This window comes from Myxine glutinosa, chromosome 8, assembly GCF_964187855.1.
Source record: "Myxine glutinosa chromosome 8, kmMyxGlut1.1, whole genome shotgun sequence".
NCBI lineage: Eukaryota > Metazoa > Chordata > Myxini > Myxiniformes > Myxinidae > Myxine > Myxine glutinosa.
Window position 1 is genome coordinate 65,315,616 of NC_136268.1, and position 23,259 is coordinate 65,338,874.

The 23,259-nt window shown below is 46.4% G+C and overlaps 1 protein-coding gene across 6 annotated transcripts; it reads left to right on the plus strand.

The window, feature by feature from the left end:
- Positions 1 to 40: 40 nt before the first annotated feature.
- On the plus strand, positions 41 to 21,633 carry ADAT2 (adenosine deaminase tRNA specific 2). 6 transcript variants are annotated; one of them, XM_078783355.1, is made up of 7 exons: positions 41 to 162; positions 4,790 to 4,885; positions 5,730 to 5,834; positions 15,652 to 15,801; positions 17,804 to 17,911; positions 19,622 to 19,694; positions 20,524 to 21,633. In XM_078783355.1, the coding sequence occupies exons 1-7, from the start codon at positions 148 to 150 to the stop codon at positions 20,571 to 20,573; spliced, it is 597 nt and encodes a 198-aa protein (XP_078639481.1). In that variant the 5' UTR covers positions 41 to 147; the 3' UTR covers positions 20,574 to 21,633. The 6 variants fall into 6 exon arrangements, with proteins under 6 accessions (XP_078639481.1, XP_078639476.1, XP_078639479.1 ...); XM_078783351.1 differs by lacking the exons at positions 41 to 162; positions 19,622 to 19,694 and adding exons at positions 308 to 390; positions 4,261 to 4,329; XM_078783350.1 differs by lacking the exon at positions 19,622 to 19,694.
- Positions 21,634 to 23,259: the final 1,626 nt, after the last annotated feature.

Genomic DNA, 23,259 nt, shown 5'->3' on the forward strand with positions numbered 1-23,259 from the left:
AAATTAAAAAATAAACAATATATACATATTGGTACGTATTACGTAAACGTAGAGAACAGGCGAAGTGAAACTGAAAGCAGCGCGGTGGAATGGTGGAAGAGTTGGAATAAAATAAGTCGGTTTTGAGGATCCATCGCCCGGAGGTGAATGAGGGAAACACAGGTACAAGGAATGTGTCATGCAGTAAATTTTATGTGTCAAAGGTCAAAACATTATATTATAAATTTGCTGAGGAACAAATAACTTTATCCGCTGAGAGGGAGAAAAGGTCTCCGCTGAGGAACAAATAACTTTAAACAACAACAACAAAAACATCCTTTTGGTGTGCACTGTATATCTTGGTGAATTGATTTCTTGTGGAGAATTCCGCGGAACCTGGATCTGGATGAGGTAGTCGGTCCGTTGGACCTGTATGACTATGAGGTGGTCGGTCCGTATGTCACTGTCAGTGGGACCTAGACGAGGTGGTCGGTCCGTGGGATCTGGACGAGGTGGTCGGGTCCGTACGTCAGTGGGACCTAGACGACGTGGTCGGTCTGTGGGATCTGGACGAGGTGGTCGGTGCGTATGTCAGTGGGACCTAGACGAGGTGGTCGGTTCGTGGGATCTGGACGAGGTGGTCGGTCCGTGGGATCTGGACGAGGTGGTCAGTCCGTATGTCAGTGGGACCTAGACGAGGTGGTCGGTCCGTATGTCAGTGGGACCTAGACGAGGTGGTCGGTCCGTATATCCGCGGGAACTAGACGAGGTGATCGGTTCGTATATTAGTCTAGTGGGACCGAGACGAGGTGGTAGGGGTCCGTATGTCAATAGGCATGGATGAGGTGGTAGGGGTCCGTATGTCAGTAGGCCTGGACGAAGTGGTAGGGATCCGTGTGTCAGTAGGCCTGGACAAGGTGGTAGATCTGGCATGCGGACCCCTACGACCTCGTCCAGGTCAGTAGGCCTGGACGAGGTGGTAGGGGTCCGGTCCGTATGTCAGTAGGCCTGGACGTATGTCAGTGGGCCTGGACGAGGTGGTAGATCCGTATGTCCGGGGAATCTGGACGAGATGGTAGGTCCGTATGTCCGTGGAATTTGGACGAGGTGGTAGGGGTCCGTATGTCAGTGGGCCTGGACGAGGTGGTAGGTCCATATGTCTGGAATCTGGAGGAGGTGGTCGGGGTACGTATGTCAGTGGGCCTGGACGAGGTGGTAGGGTCCTTATGTCCTTGGGATTTGGACGGGGTGGTCGGTGCGTATATCCGCGGGAGCTGGACAAGGTGGGTGGTCCGTATGTCTGGACGAGGTGGTAGGGTCCTTATGTCCTTGGGATTTGGACGGGGTGGTCGGTGCGTATATCCGCGGGAGCTGGACAAGGTGGGTGGTCCGTATGTCAGTCGGACCTCGACGAGGTGGTCGGTCCGTGGGATCTGGACGAGGTGGTCAGTCCGTATGTCAGTGGGGACCTAGACGAGGTGGTCAGTCCGTGGAATCTGGATGAGGTGGTTGGTCCGTATGTCAGTCGGACCTAGATGAGGTGGTCGGTCCGTGGGATCTGGACGAGGTGGTAGGTGTGTATGTCCGTGGCATCTGGACGAGGTGCTATGTCTGTGGAATCTGGACGAGGTGTAGGGGTCCTGAACCTGAACTGAACCGGACAAGGTGGTCGGTCCGTAAATCCGCGGGAGCTGGACGAGGTGGTTGGTCCGTATATTAGTGGGACCTAGACGAGGTGGTAGGGGTCCGTATGTCAGTAGGCCTGGACGAGGTGGTAGGCGTCCATATGTCAGTAGGCCTGGACAAGGTGGTAGATCTGACATACGGACCCCTACCACCTCATCCAGGTCAGTAGGCCTGGACGAGGTGGTAGGGGTCCGTATGTCAGTAGGCCTGGACGTACGTCAGTGGGCCTGGACGAGGTGGTAGGTCCGTATGTCCGTGGCATCTGGACGAGGTGGTAGGTCCGTATGTCCGTGGAATCTGGACGAGGTGGTCGGTCCGTATGTCAGTCGGACCTCGACGAGGTGGTCAGTCCATGGGATCTGGACGAGGTGGTCAGTCCGTATGTCAGTAGGGACCTAGGCGATGTGGTCAGTCCGTGGAATCTGGACGAGGTGGTCGGTCCGTATGTCAGTCAGACCTAGACGAGGTGGTCGGTCCGTGGGATCTGGACGAGGTGGTCAGTCCGTATGTCAGTGGGACCTAGACGAGGTGGTCAGTCTGTGGGATCTGGACGAGGTGGTTGGGTCCATATGTCCGTGGGATCTGGACAAGGTCGTCGGTCCGTACATCCGCGGGAGCTGGACGAGGTGGTCAGTCCGTATATTAGTGGGACCGAGACGAGGTGGTAGGGGTCCGTTTGTCAGTAGGCCTGGATGAGGTGGTTGGGGTCCGTTTGTCAGTAGGCCTGGACAAGGTGGTAGATCTGACATACGGACCCCTACCACCTCATCCAGGTCAGTAGGCCTGGACGAGGTGGTAGGGGTCCGTATGTCAGTAGGCCTCGACGTACGTCAGTGGGCCTGGACGAGGTGGTAGGTCGTATGTCCGTGGCATCTGGACGAGGTGGTATGTCTGTGGAATCTGGACGAGGTGGTCGGGGTCCTGAACCTGAACTGAACTGAACTGGACAAGGTGGTCGGTCCGTATATCCGCGGGAGCTGGACGAGGTGGTTGGTCCGTATATTAGTGGGACCAAGACAAGGTGGTAGTGGTCCGTATATCAGTTTACCTGGACGAGGTGGTAGGGGTCCGTATGTTAGTAGGCCTGGACGTATGTCAGTGGGCCTGGACGATGTGGTAGGTCCCTATGCCCGTGGCATCTGGACGAGGTGGTAGGTCCGTATGTCCGTGGAATCTGGATGAGGTGGTAGCGGTCCGTATGTCAGTGGGCCTGGACGAGGTGGTATGTCCGTATTTCCGTGGAATCTGGACGAGGTGGTATGTCAGTAGGCCTGGACTTATGTCAGTGGGCCTGGACGATGTGGTAGGTCCGTATGTCCGTGACATCTGGACGAGGTGGTAGGTCCGTATGTCCGTGGAATCTGGACGAGGTTGTAGGGGTACGTATGTCAGTGGGCCTGGACGAGATGGTAGGGTCCTTAGGCCCGTGGGATCTGGACGAGGTGGTCGGTGCGTATGTCCGTGGGATCTGGATGAGGTGGTCAGTCCATATGTCCGTGGTACCTGGACGAGGTGGGTTGTCTGTATGTCCGTGGGACCTGGACGAGGTGGTTGGGTCCGTATGTCCATGGGACCTAGACGAGGTGGTAGGGCCCATATGTTGGTGGGCCCGGACGAGGTGGTTGGTCCGTATGTCCGTGGGATCTGGACGAGGTAGTAGGGGTCTGTATGTCCGTGGGACCTGGACGAGGTGGTCGGTCCGTATGTCCGTGGGACCTGGACGAGGTGGTTGGATCCGTATGTCCATGGGACCTAGACGAGGTGGTAGGGCCCATATGTTGGTGGGCCCGGACGAGGTGGTTGGTCCGTATGTCCGTGGGATCTGGACGAGGTAGTAGGGGGTCTGTATGTCAGTGGGCCTGGACGAGGTGGTAGGGTCCGTATGTCTGTGGGACCTAGACGAGGTGGTAGGGTCCGTGGGACCTGGACGAGGTGGTCAGTCCGTATGTCCGTGGGATTTGGACGATGTCGTCGGTCCGTATATCCGCGGGAGCTGGACAAGGTGGTAGGGTCCATATGTCAGTGGGCTTTGGCGAGGTGGTATGACGTGGAACCTGGACGAGGTCATAGGGTATGTGTGCATACACTGTTCTTGAACATCCAATGAAAGTGAGGTTGAGGTTTACTCTGTACTCGTACTTTCTGTTTCTACTTTGCAAAATCTACTCTTGTCCGATTGACTCAGTCCCACCATTTTCTTAAATCTATTGGTGTAGTGTCCTTGGACTTGGGCATTTATTATGATTCGTTCACCGTCCCAGTTGAGCTCACCTCTTATTAGCCATTCCAATGAGCCTTCTTTGTCTACTCCCATTCTATCTAATTATTGTTTGTATTTCCGGCTCTTTTGTCATTCTCTGAGTTTTTGGTGTATATGTTTTGATATTTCTTTTTATATATTTATTTTGTCTTTTTTGCAATTGTTGGGGCTGTATTTGTTGCTGTTTCATTTTCCTGTGCGGCATCGTCTATTCACACCTGTTTTTGGAAATTATTTACAAGATGAGTTAGAGATACTTTTTCAGGTTTGTTGTGTTCCTGTTTGTTTACAAATTGCATCCGATAGTCCATTGAGCATTTCACATACTCACCTAGTGCTCCACTCGTCGCTCTGTGCACCTGGTTGAGTTCCAACAGGCCACTCCCTCCCTCTCGTCTCGTCAGGTATATTCTCAGGATGCACTGGTTTTTGTAAAACATTTTGTAGATTGTAAGGAGTTTTCTTGTTTTGATGTCTCGCTTGTTGATTTCTGATTGGGGGCAGTTTATTATTCCGCAGCTATATTGGAACACTTGTACTGCAAACTGGTTTATGGTTTTGATTTTGTTTCTTGGGGAGAGGTATGTTTTCAGGATCAGCTTCGTTCTACGTAGGCATTCTTTGGCGATTGTTTTGCGCATTTGTTTGTGACATATTTGATGGCCCTCTTGTGTGTGTGTGTGTGTGTGTGTGTGTGTGTGTGTGTGTGTGTGTGTGTGTGTGTGTGTGTGTGTGTGTGTGTGTGTGTGTGTGTGTGTGTGTGTAAGAAACCAGGGTGGTAGACTGAGCATGCACAACGTAAACCGTTGAATTGCTGAATGGTGTGTGTATACTATTGGTGTTGACGATGTCTGGTTGTTGCAGCTTCAGGTCAGAACGAAGGTTTGGGGTAACATGCAGTGCACGGAGGGGACTCTTTCATTACAGCAGCAAAGATGGATGCAAGAGGCTTTTTCCATGGTGAGTGATCCCTACAAGCACCACCACCAACCAACATGCAGTGGCCTGGGTTACCTGAATATTAACATGCACCTGTTTTTCTAGCCTTAGAGTGGGCTAAGGTAACCGACCCATGGTTGCATTAGTTTCATTGTTGAGAAAGTGTTTGGCTGCAATCACGTCACCAGATGATTTGGTATATCAAGAGCGGTAGATGGATAGGATAGCCACAGATGGGATCTCATAAGGTGCTTGAGAAAGGGTTAGCTTTTGTGAACGTATTCCCACATAGAATCAGTCATCACATGCTGTGGAGATGGCGCAATCCTTTTGTACATTTGTGAAAGGAAAGATCGCAGTACCTGCGAGTGGGCCTGTGCGAACAGCAACATTGAAGTAACATTGTTCTGCAACATTGAGGTCGCTTTCTCGCAATATCCGAATAGATATTTGCTTTGATGAGATAATCACAAGAGGGGCAGAGGAAGAACAGGAGAGGTTGGATAGGAAGTGTCATTCCCAAGTCCAGGAAGGAAACGTTCCATTTGCAGAAATCCCGATTGGAAACTTTACACATTTGCTCAGATCCACAGAGTCACAGACGGCTTTTGCTGCAATGCCCTGCTTGGTTGTTGTGGAGCTAACATCCATACAGCCAGGTGGCACGGTGACGGTTTACATCGACATGAAAAAACCCTGTTGGAATAAATAAAACTAAATAACACTGCGGGAAAGGTATCGACTTGTACGCCAAAAAGTACGGTCTTCGTTTTACTATGTTTTGCATCTTGCTCTGTGCATTGGTGTATGTTCTGCATTTGTTTGGTAATGTTAACCTGAATCCTTGCTGTTTTGAATATGATAGGCGCACGAAGCTCTGGTCAACGGAGAGGTGCCGGTGGGTTGCGTCATGGTCTTCAAGGACACTGTGGTTTGGCGTGGAAACAACGAGGTGAACGTGACCAAAAACGTGCGTTCTGAACAATGTGCGATTACAAATGAATTTTTTTTTGACATTCTAGGAAGGGACTTGAATAAACTGGGGAAGTTAATTCCACAGGCTAGAGAAAAGATTAACAAATGAGTGGAGGTGAGCAGTGGGCTTGGATTTTGGGAGTTTACCAAGAGGGTTTCTAGCAGACTGTATGTGCCCTGCGGAAACCTGAGAGAGGGCAACCTTTTTTTTTGGTCCTGCACCCTCTGCGAGGAGAAGGTAGAGGATGCAGGACCAAAAGGGAGGCGGTGGAATACAAATAGGTCACCAACTTGTCTGTGATGCAAAAGTAACAGGCCTAGACACTCTGCTTTACCGTAGGAGATCCTAATGAGAATGAGGGCCTTGCTTTCTAGGGCATCAAGAAGGGTAATTTGTGAGGCAGGAGCACCAGCCCAAATGGGAAAGCAGTACTCCATCAAGCTGCGAATTAACTTTTTCTAGTTTTGTTTTTAGTTTAGTTTAGCTTTTTCTAGTTTTTTTTTCCAGCTTTTCCTAGATAATCCAGTTTTGTATTTTCAATAAATTTTCTGAAATTTGTAGAATTTGTTTTTCACTTGAAAGTTGTTGGTTACGATGTCGCATAAAGTAGGAAAAAAGATAAAGTAAAGTGGAAAAAGTCTGATTTAATGCAATTTAATTCCAGGCTATAAGGCAACAAAAGGTGAAAATTTAAAGGGGGTGTGGACTTTATATAGGCTCTGTGTAATGATCTAATAATGTGGGTGGAGCCATATCGGTCGACGTTCGAAGAGCCAATGTTGAAGAGCACCGTTCTGGTTTATTATACAAGCTTTAGACATACATACTTGCATACATACACAGTGGGATGCAAAAGTATGAGTCCACTTAAATTAAAGCCAAGCTTTCTTGAATCACGATTTCAAACACAAATTTGTCATTCTATTGAACATAAGTGTCCATATTCTTCAATTTATTAGTTATTTTTGACTGATATTTTTTCTTGACAGAATAAACTAGAACGACACTCAGTAGAGAGCAAACCTCCGCCTGGTTGGCCATATCACTCAATGATGAAGAATCACTTAAAAAATTATACTAGCTGGATCCGGATCCGGATCTTCACCAAAATTGAATCGATTCTTCCTCGTCACACACAACCTGTCCAACATGTTTCGTCCAAATCCATCCATAAGTTTTTGAGATATTCTGATATGTCTTGTTTTTGGCTCTGTCTCCCAATGGTGAAGAATCACTTTAAAAATTCTAGTAGTCGGATCCGAATCCGGATCTTCACCAAAATCGAATAATTTAGTCGGTGTCACATCTGCTACATCTCTGCCCAAGTTCGTCCGAATCCGTCCACAACTTTTTGAGATATTTTCTTCACAAATGGACAGACAGACAGGGGTGAAAACATAACCTCCATCCACCTTTGGTGGCCGAGGTAATTAAGGGTGAATACATTTGAGGGAATATTTATGTGAGCAGTCTGGGTTTGATCTGGAATACATTCCAATGCTGTTGGGAAAAGAATACAACAGGCATTTTAAGGCCATTTTCCCTGCAAGAGCGGGGGTTATCCTTGCGGTCCCCATGACAATCTTCTCCATTTTGCCATATTTTCTGCATCTCTCCCCGTCAACCCCCTTGCCCGCACCCCTTCCTCCACCATCTCTAGCCAAGTCTCTCTCGGTCCTCCCCGTCCTCCACTTCCTTCCACATTAATTTCCATCACTCTTCTCAACCAGTCACCCCCATCCCTCCTCAACACATGACCAAACCATCTCAACCCGTTCCTCCCCACAGCATCAATCACAGGCAATATTCCCATCATCTTTCGCAACTCATCACTTGTCTTCCTCTCTCTCAACGACACTCCGCACATCCATCGAACCATTCGCATTTTCACCCTTTCCAGCCCTCGCCGCCGCTCCACGTCCACCACCCATGTCTCGCTCCCACAAATCACAACACCCCTCACACATGCAGCATACACCTTTCCCTTCAGCCTCAGCGACACTCCCCTCCTCATCAGCACGCCACTCAGTTCCCGAAACCTCCTCCATGCACATCTCACTCGAGCAACCGTTGCCGAGTCTGATCCACCTTCTCCATTCAGCACGTCTCCGAGGTAACAAAATGTTTTCACACCCTCCAGCCTCACGCCGTCTCCAAGATCCAACTCGACACCTCCTCCATCTGCAGCTCCCTCCGCGCACACCCTACACTTGAATGTAGCTGCCACACTGGTAAATGACCCTCTCAGACCACCACACCCCTGATGAACCCACTCAGCGCACACCGTACACCGAATGGAGTCCACTCCGACACCCCCCCCCCCCCCCGCACACAGCACACGGCCACCCCCCAGTCCCTTCCACCTCACCACATGCTCCACCCCTTGCCATCACCCTCGTCCTTCCGATACTCACCTTCAGACACCCCCCGTCTCCATACATTCCCTCCACCCGTTCACATTTTCCTTCAGTCCATCCACACCTTCCGCAATCACACCAGACCATCTGCACACAACAACTCCCACGGCAAACCCTCCCCCACGCTCCGAGCCAGCACCCCCACCACAGCCACAAATAGTAGTGGACTTAGTACGGACCCCTGATGCACTCCCACCCCCACCCCAAACTCACCACTGTTCCCGTCCCTCGTCCCCACAGCTGTGTGCGCTCCCCTGTACCCCGCCATCACTACTCCGATCAACCACCCCTCCACTCCCAACCTCCTCAATGCCCATGTCGATACCCCGCGCGGAACTGTATCGAATGCTCTCTCCAGAACAACAAACCCAAAAAACAACCTCTTCCTCTTCTCCACGTACCTCCCCTGCAACTGCCCCACAATGAAAAACGTGTCTGTCGCTCCTCTTCCCGGCATAAATCCAAACTGCACCTCGTCGATCCCCACTCTCTTCCCTAGCCTCCTCCCCAACACCCCCTCCAATACCTTCATTCCACGCTCCAACAACCTTTTCGGTCGGTACGAGCCACACTCCAGAGTGTCACCCTTCCCCTTGTATAGAGGGACGAGGGTACTCAGTTCCCAATCCACTGGAATGCAGCCTTCCCTCACCACCAGACCACAGATCTCCGTCACTCTCCCCACACCCCAACCTCCCGCCGCCCCCAACACACCTCCCACAACTCCCGCCGGCCCTCCGGCCCCTCCACTCCCCATTGCTTTCATCGCTTCCTCAACTTCCCTCTCAGTTATCCTCTCTGCCGGTCCTAAAACTGGGCCACTCTCCATGTTGCCATCCCATTCACTCTCCGCATTCAACAGCATCTCCATATATCCCCTCCATCCTCCCTCAATTCCATCTGGGTCGACAACAATTTGTCCCACTTCATCCCTCAAGCAACTCACCCCCATCACATCACACCTCTCCCTCGCTATCTGCTTTGCAATCCTGAACACTGCTTTCTGTCCCTCTCCCGAATCCAAGCGCTCTCTGAACATCCTCCCACACGCCCACTGCGCCTCCGCCACCTCCCTCTTTGCAGCCTTCCCGGCTGCCTTATAACTTTCATGCTCTGCCGCCTCTGCCCCCGTACCCTTCCACCCCCGCCACTCCCCGAACCCCCCCCTCTTCTCGCCAATCCTTCCTCCAACTTCATCATCCCACCACCATGCCTCCGAGTGCCTCGGTGGTCCCTCCGTCCATCCACACACCTCACCAACGGCTCCCAACAGACTAGCCCCCACCGACATCCAACCACCCTCAAGCTCAACCACATCATCCTCCACCCCACTCAGCCTCTCCCTCAATGCCTCCCTCACTGTCACCTCCCTCAACCTCCACACCCTCATTCTCGGTCGGCACCCCACCCGCCGAGTCCTCCCCGCACCCCCCACCCCCATGTCGCAGACAACCAAGTGGTGCTGTGAAACAGCCTCCTCCCCCGGGATCACCTTTGTGTCCCGGAGGTGCCCCCCATCTCGCCCACGCACCATCAGGCAGTCAACGGCCGTCGTCGACCCACCCGACGTGTATGTAACAAGCCCACCATCCTCTTTCTGGAACCGAGCACCACAAATCAACAAATCAGCTCCATCAGCAAACTCCAAAATCCCTTCACCCTCTCCATCTCTCACACCACATCGGCAACCCCCACAAACTCCCTCAAAACCGTCCATACTCCCTCCCACATGTCCATTCAGGTCTCCTCCCACCACAACAACCTCCCCATCCCTCACGCTTTCCATCAGCTTCTCTATCGCACACCAGAACCTGTCCTCCTCATCGCCTCGACCAACCCGCGGAGCACACCCCGAGATGACGCCCACCAAGAGCTCCCCAATCATCATCCCCACCACCATCAACCCACCACTCACCCTAGTCACACCCACCACACCGTCCACAAACTCCCCAGAAAACAGGACACCAACACCATCCACGCCCTCCGGGCACCCGCGCCACACAAACGGAATGTTTGGAAAAGAATGACAAACATAATCTATAAACTTATTAAATCGATCCATAATGGAGTTGAGGCAATTGTCAAGGCAAAAGGGGGGGGGGGGGGGGGGGGTCACACTGATTATAATATTGATTATATTATACGTAAAGACAGATTTCATTTTTTTCCTATTATAATTTAAGTGTTGTATCCTTCAGAGTTCCTAGAAGTACTTTGAAAATGCTTTTTAGCTCACCTGGAACGAAGGTCAGGGGATCTTATGCGATGGCGCGTCGTCAGTCAGTCAGTCAGTTAGTCAGTCAGTCAGGCGGTCCATCCGTCCGTAAACACTTGCAGCTTCTTCTCCGAAACCGCTGAAGGGATTGTGACCAAACTTGGCACAAATAATATTTGTTGTGTTGTGACTAAAGTTTATTCACGACATTTAAAAAATCTGGGTGTAAGGGGGTTTACTGGGGGTCAAAGTGGATCCAGGTTTGACCCCCCAATATAGGTATTTGCTTTCTTCTCTGAAACTACACACACTATTTCGATGAAACTTGACCACAACCTTCACCACCCGTGATGTACCAAAGTTTGTTCAAGGCATTATAAATATTGGGGTCTGAGGAGGTATACGGGGTTGGGGAGAGGGGCAGGGGATGGGGGGGGATGAGGGGGTTGTCCCCACAAATAGGTGTTTTTTTTTGTCCCCCGTCGCACCGCGGAGCAAAAGGGGGACTATGGTTTTCCCCTCCGTCCGTTTGTGCGTCCGTCCGTGCGTGCGTCCGTGCATGTGTGCGTGTGTGTGTGCGTGCGAACATGCGTCCGTGCGTAAGCGAAGGACCGAATTCTAATTTGGTGTGTGGGTGCAACCCACGTCAAAATCCAAGATGGCCGCCGCCTTGTCTGAACATTGTGAGCGGAATATCTTGAAAAATAAGCGAAGTACCAACTTCTAATCTGGTGTGTGGGTGTATCTAGGCATAAGGAAGAACGCTATTGAAAATTGGGTCGCCACGTCAAAATCCAAGATGGCCACCGCCATGTATGTCTGAACCTTGTGAGCGGAATATCTTGAAAAATAAGCGAAGTACCAACTTCTAATCCGGTCTGTGGGTGTATCTACGCATAAGGAAGAACGCTATTGAAAATTGGGTCGCCACGTCAAAATCCAAGATTGCCACCACAATATACATGTCTGAACCTTGTGAGCGAAATATCTTGAAAAATAAACGAACTAACTTCTAATCTGGTGTGTGGGTGTATCTATGCATAAGGAAGAACGCTATTGAAAATTGGGTCGCCACGTCAAAATCCAAGATGGCCCCCTTGCGTCTTCCACTTTGTCAACTCACATCACTTCAACGACGGGGGACCTAGGCGTAACGCTTGTCTTTGTTTGTTTAAAGTCTTATGATTATGTTAGTGTGATTCTACATGCTGCCCTGTCTTCTAGCAACCATTGAAATTGGTTTAAAATACCTTTAGCCAGTGCAGTATACCATTTTTTTTTTTTACCAGGTGAGCACCAGGGGTATTGCCCCTATGTTTGTTTCATATTGCAATGATTTATTTTGTTATCATGTCTCAATTAATAAAGTCGTGGCCTCTTTCACACGGGTGACGCCACAAATGCTACACAGGTTGTCGGAGAGGTTTTAACGCCAAATTCAGTTCTTCCCCAAGGACAATGATTGAGAACATCCAATAATTAATGAGCCATTGTAAGTACTACTGCAAAAATAACACCTGTATATTAAAATAGTTTAAGAACTAATGCTTTATTGGGGGAGGGGTAAAGCGACTTTCAGGCCACCCTATACTTCCATCCATCCATACATACCTGCATGGATGATCCTCCTTGTGCCATTAGGTGCAGAAACCTGCCGAGGCAGTTTCTTTGGTTAGGGGGTTAAATCCTCAATGGGTCGCCACTCCAACGCAGGATACTCGACTGGCTCACTTTTCCCAGCAAGCTGGTACCATACTCGATTTGCAGACCTCTGAAGGATGACAGGCCGAGTCAACCCACCTGGTGTTTTTTTGCGTGGGTGGAGCTTGAACCAAGAACATTTTAGATTCTACAAACAATCTTACCCGTTACGCTACTACCAAACTTGCATACATACATACCCACAGAGAACTGGTGTGTTTTCGCATGATTTGTTTATTTGGGGTGGGAGAGGTATAAAGCACGTGGACACAGCTAGGACTTCCAGGAAAGAAGTCGGTATTTCAAAAAAGTGGATCTGGGGTGAATTAACGGGGGTACAAAACATCAAGGTTTTGGATGGGGGAAGATAAGAGATGGTGGTGAACAGCTGTTTTAAAGACCTGGAGGGAGGGGTGGGATTGAAAAGAGTGAGAGAGTTTCTTCCAGAGGTGGGAAAAAAAGAGGAATGAAGGAGTGAAGGTGAGCAGAGAGTCTTGATTTTGGCAGATTAACCATAAGAGGGTTGCTGGCAGATCTTGTGCGACCTATAGGAATATTTGGGGGACAGAGCCCAGAGAGAGCTGGGGGAGCAAGGCCGGAGAGGAGTCGGTAGAAGACAGAAAGACCACCAACCTGCCTGCAGTGAGTGAGTGAAAGGCCCTCGGAGTTAGCTGCATCGCAGGAGATTCCAATGATTCTGAACGCTTTGGTTTAAACAGTGTGAACGCGAGCTACGTGTGAGGCAGGAGCACCAGCCCAGAGGGGAGAGCAGTATTCCATTGAGCTGCGGATGAAAGCTTTGTATGTGGTGAGGAGTATGTGATGTGATGAAATACTACAAATGTGATGTGACGAAACATTACCTTGTTTGTGATGAAAGCTTTGTTCACAATATAACCTTTCAACTACTACTAAGACTACCACCACATCCACTACAGCCTCAATTATTCTCACTTTGTGACATTGGCCGGGGGAAGGTTGTTGGTCCAAGTCTTTCACATACTGGCTGGTCAGTACTGATGTTCGGCTGAAGGTGATTTGGGCAAGGATTTGTTCAAAAATAACTCTCCTACTCATGAACCACATTCTGGTATATTTGACGTCCACCAGGGAACAGTTCTGGCAAATGGATCATCTGGTTTAACATCCATCCGAGGGATGACACACATATTCACACCACACATGTGAAAGACCGGGGTGACCATTTATAGCTGGGCCGAGATTCAATCCCAAGCTCTGCATCTGAAAAACGAGTGTGCACACACCTTCAAGCTATCCTGTCAGCCAGAATTTGAGTGTGCATGATCCAATGAGCTGCTGTTGAAGACTAAATCAATCTTGAATAGAGAAATTATGTAATGTTTACAAAGTGTAGGGTTTTGCAACTTTATTTCTGATCCAAACTCTCTTATCTGTCCCCCTCTTCCAAATCCTGGTGGCGTCTGGTCAAATCTGTTTCTGGTGTTTGTTCCCCCTCCATCCCCTCCCTCACCTCAAACGGCTTAACGGCTGACTCCGCACGTGAAAAAGCTGAATGCCTCAACTCTGTGTTTGCCTCTAAATCTTGTGTCCCAAACCCATCCCTCTCTGTACCCCACCGTACCCAATCGTACCCAGCTGCTCCTGGACTCTGTGTCCTTTCCTCCTGACAAGGTGGAAAAGTTTCTGTCAACCCTCGACTCTGATTCTGCAACTGGTCCTGACGGCATCAGCCCACGGGTCCTAAAATCCTGTTCTTCCGCTCTTTCACTCCCTCTTTCTGTTCTCTTCACCCTCTCTTTTGCTCAAGGTCATCTGCCATCTGCTTGGAAATCAGCCAACATCACCGCTTTGCACAAAAAAGGTGCAAAAACAGATCCCAGCAACTACAGACCAATCAGCCTTCTCCCAATTATCAGCAAAGTCATGGAATCCATCATTGCTTCAGATATGAAATCTTTCCTCTTCTCCAATGGCTTGATCTCTGATCATCAATTTGGTTTCAGACCTGGTCACTCTACTCTGGACATGCTGCTTCTGCTTTATCAACAATGGATGGAGGTCCTCAACGCCAAACAGGAAATTAGAGCTGTCTCCCTTGACATTTCACGTGCCTTCGATACGGTCTGGCACCCTGCTCTGCTCACCAAACTCTCCTCCTTTGGTATCCATGGAAATCTCCACGCATGGCTGGCGGACTTCCTCTCTGGTCGTAGTCAACGTGTGGCCCTGAATGGGTTTCTCTCATCTCCTCTTCCTGTTCAGGCTGGAGTTCCCCAAGGTAGTGTTCTGGGCCCTGTGCTTTTTCTGGTCTTCATCAATGATCTCTCTGACTCTCTTGAAAATCCTCTCTATCTCTTTGCTGATGACTCTACTCTCTGTCGCTCCATTCCTCATCCCTCAGATCGGAGTCTGCAGCCTCCTCACTCTCTGCAGACCTGGACAAAATCAGACTGGGCAAACAAATGGAACATGTCTTTCAATCCTGATAAATCTCACACTCTTACGATGTCTCTCCGAAAAGACCGACTGGACAACCCTCCCATCCACTTTCTGAATGATCCTCTCCAAGAAGTTCTGTCACTCAAGCTTTTGGGTCTCACTATTCGCCATGATCTTTCCTGGGAAAACCACATTTCAAATCTGGCCTCCAAAGCCAGTCGCCGACTGGGCATCCTCTGTCGTGCGAAGTCCTTCCTTGGCACACCTGAGCTCCTCACCACATACAAGGCTTTAAAACCGCAGCTCTATGGAATACTGCTCTCCCCTCTGGTCTGGTGCTCCTGCCTCACACCTAGCTCGTCTTCACGCTGTTGAAACCAAAGCGTTCAGAATCATTGGAATCTCCCGCGATGAAGCTAACTCCAAGGGCCTTTCACTCACTCGCCGCAGGCAGGTTGGTGGTCTTTCCGTCTTCTACCGACTCCTCTCCGGCCTTGCCCCCCCAGCTCTCTCTGGGCTCTGTCCCCCAAATATTCCTACAGGTCGCACAAGATCTGCCTGCAACCCTCTTATGGTTAAACTGCCAAAATCAAGACTTTCTGCTCACCTTCATTCCTCTTTTCTCCCGCCTCTGGAACAAACTCCCTCACTCTCTTCAATCCCACTCCACCCTCCAGGTCTTTAAAACAGCTGTTCACCACCATCTCTTATCCTCCCCCATCCAAAACCTTGATCTTTTCTACCCCCGCTAATTTCGGTCCCATTGTGTTTTATACCTCTCCCCCCCCCTTCCCACGCCTCGTCCCCCCAAGCCCTCTCCCTCCCACACTTCTCCCTGCTCTCAAATGTTGTGGTTGTGTGCTTCCCCTTCTCTCCCCATCTTGTCTTCCGCTCCCTCTTTTTGTATATTTTGTTTGTCTGGTTGATTTGTTTGTGAAATAAATGTTAGCTCTTTCACGAGCCTCGATTCAGTATACAAAAAATAAAAAAAATAAAAAAATAAAAAAAATCCTGCTGTGCACCTGTTGTAGTACTTTCCCAAAATATTGCACGACAGGCGACGCGGCATGCTGAGATGGTGGCAGCAGACGAGGTCCTATCTTGGTGTCGTCAGCAAGATCTTGCTCCAGATTCCGTTTTTCCTCACACGACCCTTTACGTCACCGTTGAACCCTGCGTAATGTGCACAGCCGCTTTGCGATTCTTGCATATCCTTTCCCTGTTCATTAAAATATGTTCTTTTGGCATCACCTTTGGAACACTGAGATGCAGGCTTCTGTGTTCAGAACTTGATCCACCTGTGCTCAGTGGTGATAAAAGCAAAACGCAGCACTTCCCTGCGTTAAATGGAACTTTTAAAAAATCTTGCGGATTGTGTTTATTTTCTCATCTTCGAGGATAAGGAAAGTGCACGTTGATGCGGGTTTGGGTATTTTGGTCGAATGTTTCATTTTTTAAATCCTATTTAAATATTTTCCTGATGCCGATTGTTATTTATCTTCTCATTAACACCATCCAGTTCCTTTGGCTATTTATTTAACTCGATAGTTCATGAGTGATGATGTAATCCCCTGTTCCAATTCCTCGTGGTTATATTTGGAACTGTGAAATGATATTGGTTATTTCATTTAAACCATATGTCAAATTTGTTTAAAAAATGACACTGTCCCTATTTTTACATTAAACTTGTTTTTACGCCTCCGCAGGTAAAGGCACCGGACGGGTTATGTTTTCGGGTTGTCCAGCCGGACGTGCGTGCGTAGCAGATTTTTCTACCGTGAAAACTTGTAAACTGCTGAACATTTTTTGACCAAGCTTGGTACAAGTATGTACTATGACGCAAATATGAACCGATTCCATTTTGGGTTCAACACGTCAAAGGGCATGTGCCCATTGGAAATCATTTTGCAGACAATAACGCGAGTTGTAAGCATCTGATGTTTCTCTCTCTCGAACTTTAATTGAGATCAAACGTAACAGTGGGTAGACATTGAATGCGGATGGAGGCCAATCCATCGACGCATCCGCATCAAATTCTACTTTCTAGTTTTTATGAGGGGTTGCAGGGATTGGGATGGAGAGGATATGTCACTTCCCTGAATTCATCACCTGTAGCTAATTATTTGGAATTATGCTTTTGGGTACAAGGTTCCATCAAACTGTTCCTGATTTGTTATAAATTTTTAGGCAAATGGAGGTTCTAAGAATACAAAGGACAACAAAATGTAGGTCTGAGGTTGAGGGGGGTAGAACATGTTATGGACCAAGATCGTGTGTGAAACGGAGGTGTCTGACTTTTAAATATTCATGATATTTGAAGCGATCCACACAAAGTATTGCATCATCCTTTAATAAGTGATGTGTCGCTGCAAACGAACCTGACTGATGTAGATTGAGTGACGGGTTTCATCATGATCTCCATGTGTAAGCAAAGAAGTGATTCGCAAAAAAAAATGTTTTGAACTTGAGAGGACTATGGAAAAACGCACGGAATACAGAAACCAAACTTACGTGACTTGTTCTCAATTTTTAATGTTCGTAAAAAAATTTAACCTTGGGCTGTTGCAATGTTTTCATTTTGAATATTTTAATCCTGGTTAAGAACAAATAGTTCTTCACACTTTGCATGCTATGTTGACCAGCGGTTTTAACAATCCACAATTGTTGCATCCGTAATCTATTCAAAATCGATGTCCTGGGGCAAGTGTAGGACATTTTTTTTGTTTTGAACTATTTATTGAATTTGTTCCAGCCTTGTATCCATCCTGCGCTCAATCCCTGATGGTGTCAAACATATCAAAACATGTATTGTTGTTCTGGTGCAGTTCTGGCAGGCTGCCCTGCATCTTGGAACACGGCATTCCAGACGGTACATAAAGCCGGTCGTCTTAACTGCATTTTGTTTATGGGGGTTGGAACCTGGCATTTTGTTTTGTGAAAATAGAACATTGTGTGGCAGTGCCCTGTCGGCTTTGTAATACAAGATGTACATATGGACTTTGTTACGTTGTTATTGTTGTACCTGAACTACAAAATAGGCTTCTGCACCGTTATCACATAGACCTTGCCAATAAGCGACAGAGAAAATATGCTGTGGATGTTATGAAGCCTCGATGCTATGAGTATACCCTTTTCCTGATTTATTTATTTATTTATATTCTTGCATAAGATGTGGAATCGACCTCATCAGTTGGGCCTTGACTTCAGCACGCATCAAGGCCGTGGTGTATGGCTGTCGCAATGAGCGATTTGGTGGGTGCGGCTCAGTGCTGAGTGTGCACTCGGATAACCTGCCGAACACTGGCAAGTCCTTTCAGGTGATCACATTTCACTTTTTTATTCTTGGAAACGTCAGGTAAAATTATAGTACTCCTGATTAGGTCCTCAGTTCATGGGTTGCAGAACTAAAGTAAACTTGCTTTTTTGGGCATTCTGAACCAAATGACTTGAGGAACCATTTTCCATATTCAAATATCATATCCGAATCCATATTCAGATCTTCACCAAAATCGAATCTATTCTTCCTTGTCACACACAACGTCTCCACCAAGTTTAGTCCAAATCTGTCCACAACTTTTTGAGATATCTTGTTCACAAACAAACGGACAGACAGGGGTGAAAACATAACTTCCATCCACTTTTGGTGGTGGAGGAAAATATATAACACCTTATGCCATGTAGTCTTGAGCTAAAGGACATGGAAATGGTCTTTCAACTATTACTTTGCGTTTCCAAGTACAATCTATATTATCTGTATTTGTGAACTTAGAATAAATAATATCCGCGATGGCAACCATACGAGGCGGATGGATCAAACAGAACAGAACAGTCCAGAGCTGGATTTTCTGCCAACTTTTTTCGGAGAAACTGACTATTTTGGCACGATGTTTGATCTAAAGATGAACCAACCAAACACATCTTTTGGATGAAGTTAACTTTGTAATTGCATTGCTGGCATTGCCATTTTGTCTGAATGTCGCTGTTACTCCGCCCTCAGAGCGCATGGCAAATACTCGTATGATTGGTCGAGACAGCGTAAGAATTTGCTAAAGTACTGCTAAACTGAAGGTTTTTTTTAGTGCAAACAAGGCGATTTGTGTTTTACAGTGTTCAAATATATAATTCAATTAAAATTATAAAATAAAAGATTTAAAGGTTGTAGAGAAATAAAAACAAACATTGAATCGGAAGTTTCCCGCTGATGCATCATCTTTTACACCACCTTGTTTAACACGTTAAATTCGTTATTTGTGCCTGTTGTTTGTGTCCTTTATGACGCCCCTAAAAGCAGTGCATTTCCTGTTTTGGAATGATTTTCAATATAGTTTGACTGACAGACCGACTAAAGCAATTACTATATCGTGAGTGCGCATGTGCCATCGGGACGAGATTCCATACAATTTGCCAAATTGTGATCCAAAGTGCTGCTAAACTGCAGGTGCGTGGTCCGATTCATGTTCTCCAGTGTTCAAAATGTAACATTCGATTGAAATTAAATGGTTCCTTGATCATAGACAGACGTCTGTCAGACAGGGTGAACCAATTGCTTAACCCCACTTTGTGCTTCATGTATGGGGTAATATTTATATACATTTATATATTTTCTTCTTGATTGTAACTAAAAGTACATTTACATATTTTCTTCCTCATTGTAACTACGTGTGAATAAAAATAAAAATATCGGTGTGTCTTAGCCGACTGCAAGTACAGTGCTGTATATTGTTGGTGAAATTTATTGACAGGTCGTCATACAGCCCAGACCTCATCCATCCATCAGATTTCCAAATTTTGGCCCAAATAGTCGATCTGAAGTTGAATAGTCGAGGTTTTAGCCATCATAAATTTTTATTTCTTACTTCCTGGTTTTGGCCTTCGATTTTTAGGGTGGTTCCTTTTGAAAAACGACTCGTCTTTCCGAAACATTTTCTGTACAGAATGAATTTCATGTAAATGATCATTAAGGCCCCAGTTGTATGTGAACCAAATATTCCATTATGCAGACTATCCATAATTTCTGATTTTCACAGTGCATATCAGGACACAGGGCACAAGAGGCTGTGGACATGTTAAAAAGTTTCTACAGGGGGCAGAATCCTAATGGTGAGTCTTTCCCTCGGGCTGACTTGTGTACTGATCATAACTTTTCTTATTGAGGTCTTTATTATGCTTTAACCCCGGTCTGTTTGTTACTTGCGAAAATCGAAGATTTTTCATGTATATTGGTTGGTCTTGTTGGTCTTGGCTAACCCCTGCTCTTGCAGGGAAAATGGCCTTAAAATGCCTGTTGTTGTTGTGTTGTATTAGTTGGTCTTGTGCGTTATTCTGTCTGTTTGTCTGTCTATGTCAGTTGCCTACAGATCACAATGTTCAACCGATCTTCACACGACTTCACAAAATGGTAGAGCTATTCATAAGCAAGAAGCCTATTTATTTTGAGGTCAAAAGGTCAACATAGACCGAATTTCTAAAATTGTCAATTTTCATCTGATTGACTTGAAATTTGAAGATGATTTGCTTATCAGGTCACTCAATTCAACCACCAATTATTTTTGAGGTCAACATAGGCCAAAGGTTAACTTATCTTGGGGATTTTGCAAGTATCATACTCTGCATGACATGTTTCCTGTTTGTTTGTTTGTTTGTGAACAGGATATCTCAAAAAGTTGTGGACAATTTCAGACAAAACTTGGTGGATAGCTTGGGTGTGTGACATGGATGAATAGACACAATTTGGAATAGATACAAAACCTAAAGTGTTCAGCTTGGCCGAGGTATGCGCTCTACCGAGCGTCTATCGTCAACGTATGTATTCCACCTTTCTGATCGTTACCTGTTCTTGATTGACTGTTCCTCTTTAATCTTTCACCTTGCCTTTTTATTTCTTATTTGTCTTCTGGAGAATGTTTGCAATGAATATCTTATCCTACAGCACCCATTCCCAAGGTCAAGGAAGGTGCTCAGTTGGAAGAACAGACCTGACGGGTTAATTTCGAAGAATCCGTTTGCAACTGCAACAGGACAATGCGACATGGTGATCCCTGGAACGGCACCAGAGATATTTGAAGGATGGATTGAGCACAAAGAAACCGAAAGGGGACAAACATCCAGGAGTCTCCCATTGTGACATAGAAAGGAAAACACAGCTCCTTCCATTTGAGCTTTTGCAGCTTTGAGATATCAAACAATTGAACTTGATTAATCCTCGTCACTTGAAACAACCGTTGCATCGATGAGAGTTTGAGCGCTTGCTCTTCTCTTTTGGTTTGTTGTTGAATCTCTTTTTTATTAATTTATTTTCAATCCTAATTCCTTCCTGTAACCTTTGCAGCAAGAATGCATTCAGATTCGACCAAGGGACGGCATACACATCGGTGTATTGTCTTGCCTGCTAAACACCAGTATGAAAGTTTATAGTTGGGTCGACATTCGAGCCCAGATTCGACAGCTCGGGGTAAGGGTGTATCCTGACACCCCTTGGGAACAAATGCATTTACCCAAGACGTGGCTGATTCTATTTACATTTTTAGTGGAACAGAGTTTAACAAACCTTTAGAATTGTTACGTTTTAATTCATTGGTGGAATCGTGTCAGTGATTAGTGTGAAATTATTCCATCTATTATTAATCATTTTGCAAAATTCTCAGCAAGCTGTTGAATCCGAGTGTATACCTCTCTTGAAGAGGTTATTGAAGTCTGTTTTGGCCTTCGGTCATGTGCTCATCCACAATCTCCTGGGGGTATTTATTGCATAAAAGGGGTCATTTTACATCTAAGGTTTTACACCTTTTTGTTAATATACAATGCTTGAAAATCTTTAATTTTAGTCTTTGTGGCCCATTATAACTGGTCTGATATTTCACCGACATTTGTTTTCACAATTCCCACCATTTCCTCTCCCCTTAATTTATTTTCGAAATTAGCTCCGCTTCCCACCCTTTTGTGTACGTAGTATATAAATACCCTTAAAACATAATAAATAACCACCTTTAGAGGCCATTTTTCCCCGCAAAGCGGGGGTTGGCCTTTTTCGGGAACCGTGGTTGTTGTTGTTTTTTGGTCCCCTTTTTGAAGCAATGTTTTACGGCCGGATGCCCTTCCTGACGCCAACCCTTTTTGCCGCCTTTAACGACAAACAGGGAATTACCAGTGAACTGGTACTCAATTAGCCGACCTCGGAAGGATGACAGGCTGAGTCAACCCCCCTGGCGTTAATTCAGCGATCGACCGGGATTCAAACCCAGGATCCTAGGATCCTAAGCCGGCACCCTAGCCGCTAGCCCAACACCAGGGTTCAGCATATAAACACCATATAAATACCCTTGATGAATTAAAATATTATTTTCACTTGTTAGGTTATTAATGTGGCTTTGATTTAGGTGTATCAATAAGAGGGCTGAAGTATCAAAACAATACCTTATTTATGGTAAAGGATAGGTGTTATTGACACCTGCTCATTTAAATATGAGTTAAACAACCTTGAACAGAATACAATTTTATTGTTGTGATAAATAATAGATCAACTGTACACCTTGGTATATGAACCAGTCGTGAACGATCAGATTTTCACATTAAAGTGCTCTACGTTCCACCCCACCGCAGCACCACATCTACGTACAGCACGACACGCAAAGCTGAAGGTAATGTGGATCATTATCCCATCATATGGTGCCATACATCTATATTATAATAGCCGTAGATGATTCTGTCTGTCTGTCTGTCTATCTGTTGGGTGTCTGTCCGGGGTGTGGCTTACTCGGTTTGCAGAGTAGCTCCACCCATAGCTCCACCCATTCTGGGAGTGGCTATAAACAAATATCCACCATTTTATTAACTCGCATAGCTTTGAGTCCTGTTTTGTAGGCCCGTGGTGTCTTGCTCTCCCCCAGTTTTATTTCAAATCAAATTCGATAAATCATTTCATTTTTCACAGTCGCTAACATAGTTTTAGACTCGGTTGAAAAAAAACGGGAAGAAAATCCGATGAAAGTTGCCGTTTATAGAACGAAATGAATTCTCAAAGGCCTGTAACTTCAAGGCCATTGAGTCTCTCTCACGCCTTTATCTCCAATCTAACTCACCATATGATTTCATTTTTATCGATGGTTTTACTTTTAGACTCGGTGTCAGCAATAATTGAGAACAATCCACACACGCGGGAAAATGCAGAGATATATTTTTTAAAATCGCGTCATGGTGTATCATACACCGCCCAACATGACACCGCCGGCAATGTGTCGATATATATTAAAAATTCGCTTTTGCTTTTCCGTTATGATATATTACTATTTCGTTTGATGATAGTCGTCACAAAAACGTCAACAATGATGCCGACATATATTTCTTCGTTTTTATTTCATTCAACATATTAGCCGGAAGTAAAATATGTTTCAGGAAATTACCGAGAGATATTTCTTCGTTTTTTTTATTAGTTATGTGCGCATACACTTTAAATAGGTTTATTTGAAATCTTTAATTTTCCACAAACATTCCACACACGCGGGAAAATGCAGAGATATATTTTTTAAAATCGCGTCATGGTGTATCATACACCGCCCAACATGACACCGACGGCAATGTGTCGATATCTATTTTAAATTCGATATATCATTTCATTTTTCACAGTCGCTAACATAGTTTTAGACTCGGTTGAAAAAAAACGAGAAGA

Coding starts and splice junctions, on each gene's coding strand:
- ADAT2 (XM_078783350.1), top strand. Junction 4,886..5,729: donor TGCAAGAGGCTTTTTCCATG/GTGAGTGATCCC, acceptor TGAATATGATAG/GCGCACGAAGCTCTGGTCAA. Junction 17,912..20,523: donor ACACTGGCAAGTCCTTTCAG/GTGATCACATTT, acceptor CTTATCCTACAG/CACCCATTCCCAAGGTCAAG.